This window comes from Rutilus rutilus (assembly GCF_951802725.1).
Source record: "Rutilus rutilus genome assembly, chromosome: 12".
Lineage (NCBI taxonomy): Eukaryota > Metazoa > Chordata > Actinopteri > Cypriniformes > Leuciscidae > Rutilus > Rutilus rutilus.
Window position 1 is genome coordinate 40,783,706 of NC_140217.1, and position 12,195 is coordinate 40,795,900.

At 38.9% G+C, this 12,195-nt stretch overlaps 1 protein-coding gene across 6 annotated transcripts in view; it reads left to right on the top strand.

Moving 5' to 3' along the window:
• Positions 1 to 11,899, top strand: part of r3hdm2 (R3H domain containing 2) — a 90,682-nt gene extending 78,783 nt beyond the window's left edge. For all 6 annotated transcript variants that reach the window (XM_084425849.1, XM_084425854.1, XM_084425853.1 and 3 more), the window contains 6 exons: positions 1,417 to 1,514; positions 2,743 to 2,888; positions 4,186 to 4,318; positions 7,137 to 7,234; positions 8,124 to 8,208; positions 8,695 to 11,899. In XM_084425849.1, coding sequence (XP_084281975.1) covers positions 1,417 to 1,514; positions 2,743 to 2,888; positions 4,186 to 4,318; positions 7,137 to 7,234; positions 8,124 to 8,208; positions 8,695 to 9,002 — 868 coding nt within the window. In that variant the 3' untranslated portion in view covers positions 9,003 to 11,899. The remainder of the gene's footprint in view (positions 1 to 1,416; positions 1,515 to 2,742; positions 2,889 to 4,185; positions 4,319 to 7,136; positions 7,235 to 8,123; positions 8,209 to 8,694) is intronic.
• Positions 11,900 to 12,195: the final 296 nt, after the last annotated feature.

The window sequence follows — 12,195 nt, forward strand, 5'->3', positions numbered from 1 at the left end:
ACATGAAAATCCATCAATACTAAAAATAAATGTTTATATTCACATGTGGACTAAACAGCAGTTAATAAACTATTGCTTCAACTGATCTCTAACTTCTAAACACAGAAATGAACGATTAACTGCACTTACCTCTGCTCAGCCATGAACTGGTCGAAAGCTGATGACGTAACATGTAGGTAGGCCCGCCCTCACGTGATACTGATTGGTCGATTGATAAGCTTAAATCTGATTGGCTAAAGAGTACGACTGCTCTGTGTTACGAGTGTTATGCTGCCAGGAAAGTCTCAAAAACACACACACACATATATAAGGCGATTCGTACGTGAATGACGATTTGCACATTCAAATGCAAGAATACACTCGTACATTTTAAACATTCAAAGGTTTTTGTGCACAGTTGTATATCTACGAATTATGTTTTGCATTTGTGAAATGTACTTTATGAGTATATAATTTTATTTTGCGCATGTGAATTGCTTTTTGTGAATATATATATTTTTTCACGCACGTGGATTTTTTTTGTGTGTACGTGAATTAGGTTTCATGCATGTGAAATTGTCTACGCATTTGTGAATCATGTTTTTTGCGTGAATTATATTTGAGACTAATCTGCCTCCATACACCCATGCCCGTCTACTAAAGTGTCCTGACACCCACACAACAGAACATCACAAGGTATACACACACTCACACTCTCTCACACACACACACACACACCCGCCGCGCCCATGTCCGTCTACTACAGTGTCCTTTATTTCTCACAATTCTGACTTTATAACAACATTTTTTATATTTGATCAAAATAAATGATTTAATCTATTAAGTCAGTAATGTGGATTTTGAGATATCATATTAAAAACCGCTGAATGGAAACAGCATAAAATATTAAAATGCGCATTAAAAGCATATGGACTACGATCTTTTTTTTTTATTTAATAAGAAAACGTGGATAAACAAATCCCTCGACAGCTTGTCCTCAGCATCAGCTGTGATTGGATAACTGGAGTAACCAGCAGACCAATGGCATCGCAGCGTCTCTAATGTTGGTTTGGTGTTTCTGAAACGCCGGAGTCGAAGTGTGTGTTCAGAATGATGTGGTTTAACTCCCTCCAGAAGCGTCTCACACGAGTGTGTTCCCGAACGCCAGAGAACATGACAGCGTTTACTGTGTTCGTCTGACGCTCTGAGACACACTCATTTATGATGGAGGGAAAAACAGCCTGATTGCAGAAACGTAGTTTATTACTGATATTTTGCACCAATTTACTAGGAAGTGACGATTTTATCTTGAACACATGGGATGGAAACGATGCTTTATTCCCAATTCCAATTTTTCACAACTTAGCTAGTGTTATGTAACCGTTTTTCGTAACTTGATTTCTCTCTCTCTCTGTGTGTGTTGTGTGTGTGTTTCAGTCCATCTGTGAGTTACCTGCAGCCCACTTCAGATCAGTACCAGATGACCCAGTCTGCCTCGCCCTGCAGCCCACAGCCAATACAACAGCAGTATTCAGGTATCCCACAACCACCCTGGACACCACTTACAGCATTTATATTAGTAGTTCGCTTTTTAGGGGTTCAAGCACGTAAAAGTGATCGGGCAGACCAAACCGTAAGTCGTAGAGACATGAAACTTTGAGGTCTGGTAGTACTCACAGCGTCTACAACTGCACCAATTCTCGCCCCGATCAGCCTGACGGTGGCGCTATAGCGGTCAAAAGAATGAAATAGCTTATAACTCCTAAACCGTCAGTCAAGTGTCTTTTATCGTTGGAATCCTCGGCTCAAAATGCATGCCCCGGAAAACTCAGAACGTCACAAAAATTTATGAGCATATGTGTCATGACATGGTGAAGAAGCATGCAGAGTTTCATGGAGATCGGACCATAGCTATAACTGGCAAAAAGCTTCCATTCTTATTAGGGGTTCAAGCATGAAATGCTGAAACCCTATTGTAATTGTAAGGATTTGTAAAACGCATCATGCTCGTCGTTCTGGCAAAATAAAAAACCTACTTTTGCGAACTAGTCCTAGGTTTTTCGGCCTGATCGGCTCCAAACCAGTGCGGCAAGATTTTCTGGTAAAAAGTAGAAATTTCGGTTCACGTTCTCTAAGGGCCGCCAAAACGTTTGAAGTGGGAGGAGCCAGTTTTACTCAAATAGCTATAACTCGCGAACGTAATGAGATATTTTCACCAAACTCAGCGCACCTATGAAAGAGCTCATTCTGTGGTCACTTTGAAAAGGACGCGGCGACTGGCCACTTGGTGGCGCTATAACAGCGAAAAGAAAAACATGAAAACGGCTATAACTACTTAACTGCTAGTGCGATTGACTTGAAAATTTGGCATGCCGTGTCTTTGTCCGAGCTGCCATGATTGTCTATGCCAGTGGTTCTCAATTCCAGTCCTCGGGACCCGCTGCTCTGCACATTTTGTATGTCTGCCTTATTTAACACACCTGAACCAGATCATCAGCTCATTAGGAGAGACTCCATGAACTGAACTGAGTGTGTCAGATAAGAGAGACATACAAAATGTGCAGAGCAAGGGGTCCCGAGGACTGGAATTGAGAACCACTGGTCTATGCGTACACTGACGTATCTCAAAAAACATGTCCACCATCGGCCAATGAAATACTGTTAACTGTTAAAAACCTTTAAATCCATGTATTTCCGATGGTAAATTTCTAGTTTATTTTGAGTTCAGAGTGATTGACACACGTGTGTGTTGATGTGTTGTAGGGGTCCCGCCTCCCGGTCCCAGTGTTATGGTAATGCAGCTCAGTGTTCCCAACGGGCCACAACCGACCCAGAATCCTCCACTGGTGCAGTGGAACCCCTGCAAGTTCTACAGCATCGAGCAGAGACCCAGCAAACCTGAGCAGCAGGTATTACACACACACACACACACAGGGGGGAGGGGGTGAATAAATGCACGCTCACCATTTAGTCTAGAACTATGATAACTACGATAACAATAGTCATGTTTACCCACAATGTCTCTGAACTTCGATTTGTCTCAACATGGGGTCAGTCAATAAATGGGAAAACAAGGTAACTTGAGTTAGCCTGGTAATACCAAACTCTGCTACTTTGCTTTGCTTCGTAGACAGAGTCTGGCATGGCATAATTGAAAAGCGTTTTCTTTCTCGCGGGGGGGCGCTTGTCTGAAGTTTAAAATCATTGGTTCCCGTAAGCCAATCACATAACGTTTGGTTATGGCGTGTGTTATGCGCATGCTCAGCCGCATCTAACTTCCACTGTAAACACATGTATGATGCGAAAACAAAACCATCGAGCGAAATACCGGAGTGAACATGGCTGTGAACGACTTTTGCAGATTATGTGAAGTAAATCTACGCATCCACGGTCCAATCAGTGTCTACGTCACGGCTCTGTTCGTTGATTGGCCGGCTGTTTTCAGGCCGGAGGAAAACGGAAAGCTATTACGCTGTCTCAGACTGAGTACAGAAGCGAAATGAAATTGAGCGGAAGTAAGAAGTCTGACGTAGTCAGGCTAAACTTGAGTTACTTATTAGAAAAAAAATTATTTTATATTTAGTTGTAAATTTGAAAAGTAATACGTTACTTTACTAATCTGATTACGTAACTCAAGTTACTTGTAATGAGTTACACACAACACTGCACATGTGACATCATGGTGAGCTCCGGACCCGCGGTGACCCTGTTTACAGTCACCATGATCTGGTGTGTGTGTGTGTGTGTGTGTGTGTGTGTGTGTGTGTGTGTGTGTGTGTGTGTGTCAGCAGACGAGCGCTACTCTTTACTCTTCAGCCGCTTCAGTACGGTTCTTTTTTTGCATGTTGGTTTTACTATTTTTGCCCGTGACTGAGCATTACAGCCAAACCACTACTACAACCACTATTTTAAAAACAAAGCCTTACAAGGTCACAAAATATAAAATAAAAAAAGAATTGTTGACATTTAGGCCGAAGTGGCGAAATAAAAAATCTTTACATAAATTATATAAACTATACATTGATTCTCATTAAAGCTACGATTGAAGTTCTCAGAGCAGTGAGTGATTATCTCTGTGTTTTAAGAACATTAAAGGGATGGTTATAAAAGTTATAAGGGAAATTAATACACGTCTAATCATCATTACTGTGTGTGTGTGTGTGCCTGCCTGCGTGTCTGTGTGTGTGTGCGCGCGCGCGTGTGTAGGTCAGCAGCCCGCTGGCGTCTCCCACACAGTCTCCTGCTCCCTCTCCGTCTGGGAGTGTGAACACTGTGTGTCCGGGTCTCGGCCCACTGCCTCTCATCTCTCAGTTCCCTCGGCCCGGTGGACCAGCACAAGGTACACACACTCTCATTATTAACTCACACATGTCATGACATAGACGTGCTAACGGGCCAATTCGCTTTTTTATTTTTTATTCTGTGGCGGAACAAGCGTTCATAGACGTGTGCTGACTGGCCTTGACGTGCAGTCGTTTTTCTGTCCACACTGAAAGCAAAATCCTGCAAAGTAATATATTAGAGATGCACTGACATTCCGGCGACCGAAAACTTTCAGCTGAAACGCATGGAAGCTTGTTTCCGCCACAGAATAAAACATTTTAGAAGATAATTGCGACTTTTTATCTCACAATTGTGAGTTTACATCTCGCAATTCTGACTTTATTTCTCAGAATTGCGAGATATAAAGTCAGAATTGCTTGAAATAAAGTCGCAATTGCGTCTTATAAAGTCAGAATTGCGAGATATAAAGTCAGAATTGCTTGAAATAAAGTCGCAATTGCGTCTTATAAAGTCAGAATTGCGAGATATAAAGTCAGAATTGCGAGATATAAAGTCAGAATTGCTTGAAATAGTCGCAATTGCGTCTTATAAAGTCAGAATTGCGAGATATAAAGTCAGAATTGCGTGAAATAGTTGCAATTGCGACTTTATATCACACAATTCTGACTTTATAACACATAATTGCGAGTTTATATCTCGCAATTCTGACATCTTTTCTCAGAATTGAGATATAAAGTCCAATTCTAAGGAAAAAAATTCTTTTTTTATTATTTTATTTTAAAATTACTAGAACTTTTTTTTTTTTGCCTCAGAATAGTTTATATCTCACAATTTTGACTTTATAACACGCAATTGCGACTTTATATCATGCAATTCTGACTTTATATCTCCCAATTGCATATTATAAAGTCAGAATTGCGAGATATAAACATGCAATTCTGAGAAAAAAAGTCCGAATTTAAAGTATATTTCTCGCAATTGCGACTTTATATCACGCAATTCTGACTTTATAACCCGCAATTGCGACTTTATATCACGCAATTTTGACTATAACCTGCCATTGCGACTTTATATCACGCAATTTTGACTATAACCTGCCATTGCGACTTTATATCACGTAATTGTGAGAAAAAAAAGTCAGAATTGTGAGATTAAAAAGTCGCAATTACCTTTTTTGTTTTTCACTCTGGCAGAAACAAGCTTCCATAGAAACGTCTATTTTAGGTTTCGGGCTGAAATGGTTTTGGAGAATCGAATCAGTGAGTGAAGCAGATGTTTAATTAGCGCTTCTCCGATGGCTCGTTTAGACTGTGTTCAGCGTCTGTTTCGTGACACAGCGTGGACAAACTACAACTCTTCAACATGTCAGCTGTGTGACACTCGCTCTGGATCGACTATATTAATCTCTTGATTTTAATTGGTGATGATATGGTTTCTTAAATCTAAGATCTTTAAATCTGTGCTGTTTTCTGTTGATCCGTCAACAACTTAATAATCGCTTTGTTACTTTTAATATGAAGTCTCAACTTTAAAATTCTGTCATTTTATAACAAAATTCAAGTAATAAATGAAGTTTTGTAGCTGCTCAGTTCCAGCGACTCGTGAAGCGATCATCTCTTGCTCTTTACTACTAGCAAATAAACATCAATGAACATCAGATTCAGAACAACTTCCTGAAATCAATCATGTAATCCATCAATCAGTGTTTCAACCGCAGAAAGACCCGCTTGTTGGCTCTTCAATGTCACTTAAAGTCACATTTACCTCAAGAAAGCTGTTCAATGTCCATAAACTCATTAGTTATAAGAGCATTTTGCTAAACATATGCACTGTATTACATATTCATTATATTTATACTTAACTTAGTAGTGATGTCTTCGTTATTCAATATTATTTCATATTTACATTTTCTTATCTCTTTATTATTAGTTATTTTATTGATTATTATCTAATGTGAAGCACTTTAAGCTGTACTGCTCGACAATACAAATAAAATCTACAAATAAAATTATTATCGTCATTAACCTGGATGGGGTTCATTGCTTTAATTATGATACAAAACACCAGCTATAACAAGTCTTCCAAGAGTTTCAACACACACACACACACACACACACACACACACACACACAAACAGACATCCAGTGTTAGGGAAAGTAACTTTGAAAAGTAATACATTACAATATTAAAATACAATGTACTCCCTTAAAAAGCAACTAAATCTATAGTCATTTTTGCTTATGGTTTAACTGAATCATCGCATGTACATTGGTCAATAAAGTGAGATTAAATGCATAAAAATGTATGTTTTATTTAACATGTTTAGTTATTGGAGTTTTGCATAGGATTCTGATTCTGCATTTCACTGATTTTATTCATTTTGAGGAATATTGAATCTTTTTTGTGTGCAAATGAGATGAATAAATGCACATTCACATTTAGTCTAGAACTATAGTAACTACAATAATATTAACAATAATCATGTTTACCCACAATGCCTCTGAACTTCGATTTGTCTCAACATGGGGTCAGTCAATAAATGGAAAACAAAGTAATTTGAGTTACTTATTTGAAGAAAAAAAAAAATATTTAGTTGTAAATTTGAAAAGTAACGCGTTACTTTACTAGTTACTTGAAAAAGTAATCTGATTACGTAACTCAAGTTACTTGTAATGAGTTACACACAACACTGCACACATGTGACATCATGGTGAGCTCCGGACCCGCGGTGACCCTGTTTACAGTCACCATGATCTGGTGTGTGTGTGTGTCCTACTGCCCCAGTGACCTGAGCATGTTGCCTTTGACCGTCAGTGTGTGTGTGTGTGTGTGTGTGTGTGTGTGTGTGTGTGTGTGTGTGTGTGTGTCAGCAGACGGGCGCTACTCTTTACTGGGGCAGCCGCTTCAGTACAGCCTGTGTCCTCCTCCCATCATGCACAACCACAACCAGTCCTCTTACAGCTCCCATCAGGTACAGGGGTGTGGGTGGGTGGGTGTGTGTGTGTGTGTGTGTGTGTGTGTGGGCATGTTTAGCTATACTTGTGAGAACCAAATGTCCCCACATAGAATAGTAAAACTTGAGATTCCCTATTTTGTGAGACTTTTTGCTGGTCCTGACAAGGAAAATTGATTAATAAACATAATAAAATGTGTTTTTGTTTTGTTTAGTTTTTTTATGTAAAAATGCAGAAAGTTGTATGTGATGGGCAGGTTTAGGGGTCGGGTTAGTGTGTGTGTGTGTGTGTGTGTGTGTGTGTGTGTGTGTGTGTGTGTGTGTGTGTGTGTGTGTGTGTGTGTGTGTGTGTGTGTGTGTGTGCGCAATGGGTAGGTTTAGGGGTACGGTTAGTTGTGTGTGTGTGTGTGTGTGTGCGCAATGGGTAGGGTTAGGAGTAGGGTTAGAGTGAGTGTGTGTGTGTGTGTGTGTGTGTGCGCGCAATGGGTAGGGTTAGGAGTAGGGTTAGAGTGAGTGTGTGATGGGTAGGGTTAGTGTAAGGAGACAGAATATACAGTTTATACTGTATAAAAACCATTACGGCTATGGAGGTCCTCACAAGTGTAGCAAAACAAACGTGTGTGTGACTGAGTGTGTATCAGTTTCAAAATATACTGACTGTTTTCTTAATGGATGGTGACCATTGTCTGTTTACTCTGTAATTTTTAAGTAAAAAAAAAAAAAAAGTGTTAATGTATTTAAATTGTTATATATATATGACCATCAGTCGCGCTGCTTTCTTAATACAGTGGGATCCATAAGTCTTGAGAACACTACTGAAAGTTGATCTGTTTAGCATTTTCTAATTTGTTACTAATATTTTCATTGCAAATGATCTGTGTGTGTGTGTGTGTGTGTGTTTGGTCAGAATCAGGGAGTGATGAAGCACGGAGCTCGAGGGAAAAGACAAACGCTCAAATCTGCCTCTACAGATCTGGGAACTACTGACGTGGGTAAGAGACCAACACCAGAGGCTTTCTGCTCATCGAACCCTCACACGCCTCAATATCACCACAAAATACTCGTTTTCAAATGGAAAACAAAATATTATAAATAATATAAATAATGTTCAAAAGCTGAGATCAATTGAGTCAGTTCAGAAAAAGTACCGTATTGTCCCGAATATAAGACAACACTGATTATAAGACCCCCTTTTTTTCAAGAGGTACCTTTTGAAAATAATTTTCTTACGGCATATTTTTCATATTTTAAAATGTACCAACAATCACGTTTAAAAAAAAAAAAAAGTTTGCTTACCATAAAAATAATTTGAATTATATAACAATATCCATCTCATAGTGAAAACCATGTAACTTAAGAAAATTTTATTAAAAATCACAGACACAGAAAGATAAAAGTCAGTTTTAGTCCAGTGCAATAACATAAACTAAGATTTTTTGGGGGTAAATTTCCCGTTGTTGATTTCTGCCTCTCTCCAGTGTTGAGTCGAGTCCTGGAGGTCACAGATCTTCCCGAGGGAATCTCCCGACCCGAGGCCGAGAAGCTCTTCAACCAGCTCTCGCTCTGCGGAGCCAAGATCCAGTGGCTGAAGGACCCGGCGTGTCCCAGAATGCCCGGCGGCAGCGACCCGGCTCACCTGTACACGGTCGTGGCCGTGTTCCCGAACACCATGGCGGCCCAGAGCGCCTCGTTCAAGCTCAACAACACCGGCGCGAGTCTGTTCAAACTGCGCGCCACCAAGAAGAACTATGACCTGCGCGTGTTCGAGCGGGCGAGCTCGCAGTGAGGCGGGCGAGAGAGAGATCATCCTGATGTTCCTTTTTTATTGTTTTGTATCATTAACTGAAGAGCACATGTGGCACAGAAGCGTGATGCGTTGTATGTGTATCATATGACACGCGCACACACTCATAGACACAAGCAGGCGCCGGAAACACATCTCGATTCTCGTGTCGTTCCAAACCCGTGTGACTGAGAAACCATCAAACTGTGGTCAACGCGGATGTTTAAGAGTCAGTGGTGTTGGACATCATACAGTGAACTTTTAGACTTCACAATAATATATGGAAGATTTTAAAACATAATTGCGACTTTTTATCTCACAATTGCGAGTTTACATCTCACAATTCTGACTTTATTTCTCACAATTCTGACTTTATTTCTCGCAATTCTGACTTTATATCTCGCAATTCTGACTTTATTTCTCGCAATTCTGACTTTATATCTCGCAATTCTGACTATTTCTCGCAATTCTGACTTTATTTCTCGCAATTCTGACTTTAATCTCGCAATTCTGACTTTATATCACGCAATTCTGACTATTTCTCGCAATTCTGACTTTATTTCACGCAATTCTGACTTTATTTCTCGCAATTCTGACTATTTCACGCAATTCTGACTATTTCACGCAATTCTGACTATTTCTCGCAATTCTGACTAGTTCACGCAATTCTGACTATTTCTCGCAATTCTGACTTTATTTCTCACAATTCTGACTTTATTTCTCGCAATTCTGACTTTATGGCCCGGTTTCACAGACAGGGCTTAGACTAAGCCAGGATTAGACCATAGATCAATTAGGACATTTAAGTAATTTTTATAAACATGCTTAGAAAAAAACATTACCGATGTGCATCTTAAAACTAAAAAGGCACTGATATATTTTTAAGATCAGTCAGTGCAAGTTTATTTCAGTGGAAACAGCTCAGACTTACATTTTAGTCTAGGACTAGTCTTAAGCCCTGTCTGTGAAACCAGGGGTATATCTCGCAATTCTGACTTTATTTCTCACAATTCTGACTTTATATCTCGCAATTCTGACTATTTCTCGCAATTCTGACTTTATTTCTCGCAATTCTGACTTTATTTCTCACAATTCTGACTTTATATCTCGCAATTCTGACTATTTCTCGCAATTCTGACTTTATTTCTCGCAATTCTGACTTTATTTCTCACAATTCTGACTTTATATCTCGCAATTCTGACTATTTCTCGCAATTCTGACTTTATTTCTCGCAATTCTGACTTTATTTCTCACAATTCTGACTTTATATCTCGCAATTCTGACTATTTCTCGCAATTCTGACTTTATTTCTCGCAATTCTGACTTTAATCTCGCAATTCTGACTTTATATCACGCAATTCTGACTATTTCTCGCAATTCTGACTTTATTTCTCGCAATTCTGACTATTTCACGCAATTCTGACTATTTCTCGCAATTCTGACTTTATTTCTCGCAATTCTGACTTTATTTCTCGCAATTCTGACTTTATTTCTCGCAATTCTGACTTTATTTCTCGCAATTCGGACTTTATATCTCGCAATTCGGACTTTATTTCTCGCAATTCGGACTTTATATCTCGCAATTTGGACTTTATTTCTCGCAATTCTGACTTTATATCTCGCAATTCGGACTTTATATCTCGCAATTCGGACTTTATTTCTCGCAATTCTGACTTTATTTCTCCCAATTCTGACTTTATATCTCGCAATTCTGACTTTATATCTCGCAATTCTGACTTTATTTCTCGCAATTCTGACTTAATATCACGCAGTTCTGACTATTTCTCGCAATTCTGACTTTATTTCTCGCAATTCTGACTTTATATCTCGCAATTCTGACTTTATTTCTCCCAATTCTGACTTTATATCTCCCAATTCTGACTTTATATCTCGCAATTCTGACTTTATTTCTCGCAATTCTGACTTTATATCTCGCAATTCCTTATTTTTATCTTAGAATTGTGTTATCGTGTTAAGTCAGAATTGCGTGATATAAAGTCAGAATTGTGATATCTTTTATAAAGTCCAATTCTAAGGAAATTTTTTTTACGTTTTTTTCTTGCAATTGTGAAAAGATGTCAGAATTGAAAGATATAAAGTGGCAATTGCGTGTTATAAAGTCAGAATTGCGTGATATACATCCAATTCTGAGAAAAGGAGTCAGAATTGCGACTATATCACGCAATTCTAAGATAAAAAGTAGGAATTGTGAGATGTAAAAAAACTCGCAATTCTGAGTTAAAGTGTCCGAATTGTGAGATACAAAGTCCTTTTTTATTTGAATTCTGTGGCGGAAACAAGCTTTCATAGGAATATAGACACGCGTCTCTTATGATTCTTTTATATGTAACGATAAAGCGCAGATGTTCTTCCGGTGGAGTCACACAGGTTTGGATCAACATGAGGATGAGTAAATGATGGAAGGATCATCATTCAGCACTTCTCCATCTCTCTCTCTCTCTCTCTCTCTCTCTCTCTCTCCTCGTCTTCTCTCGGTTCACTTTGGATTTCTTCCTCTTTCACTTTCTAGCGTTTCTTGCTTTCTGTTTTGCCTTAACGCTGTTGTGGACTTCTGTATTGCGCCGTTTATTTTCTCTCTCTCTCTCTCTCTCTCTCAGATGAATCTTCTTTTCTCGTTTCAGTATATTTATATAAGTGATGTAAGGATTATAAGAAATAATCTATATATTCAGTGATTCTTTTCCCGTGGATAAGTTGAAGCTCTTTTCCCGGCCCGCTCCTCCTCCTCTTCCTCGTTGTGTTTGCGTTTTCCCGTTGACGGCTGTGCAGAAAGTCTCTGAGGTATTTAAAAAGTGCACAATGATTGCGAATGTCTACTGTAAATTCCATTTAATCTGTTATTTTTTGTTTGTTTTTAAAAATATAAAAGATAACTCAAAGAATCCTGTCGTGGTGTTGAATTGTGTGTGTGAGTTTGTGAAAGATCCCAGACTCTTTACTTCATGAATTCTCATTTATAAAACTTCGGATTTGGTCCCAAAGTCCGTTGATTTCATCCTGCGTCAAAACTGAGGAGCAAATCAGGATTTATGAAGACAGAAACTGGCGTGAGAAAATGCATGAATGCCACATTATTGAGCTTTATTAAATATATACCAGTTATTTAAAAAATCAATCATTGTTTATTAAAATGTAAAGATGCATAGTAACCGTTTTTTCAATCAGGTCTCGTTAG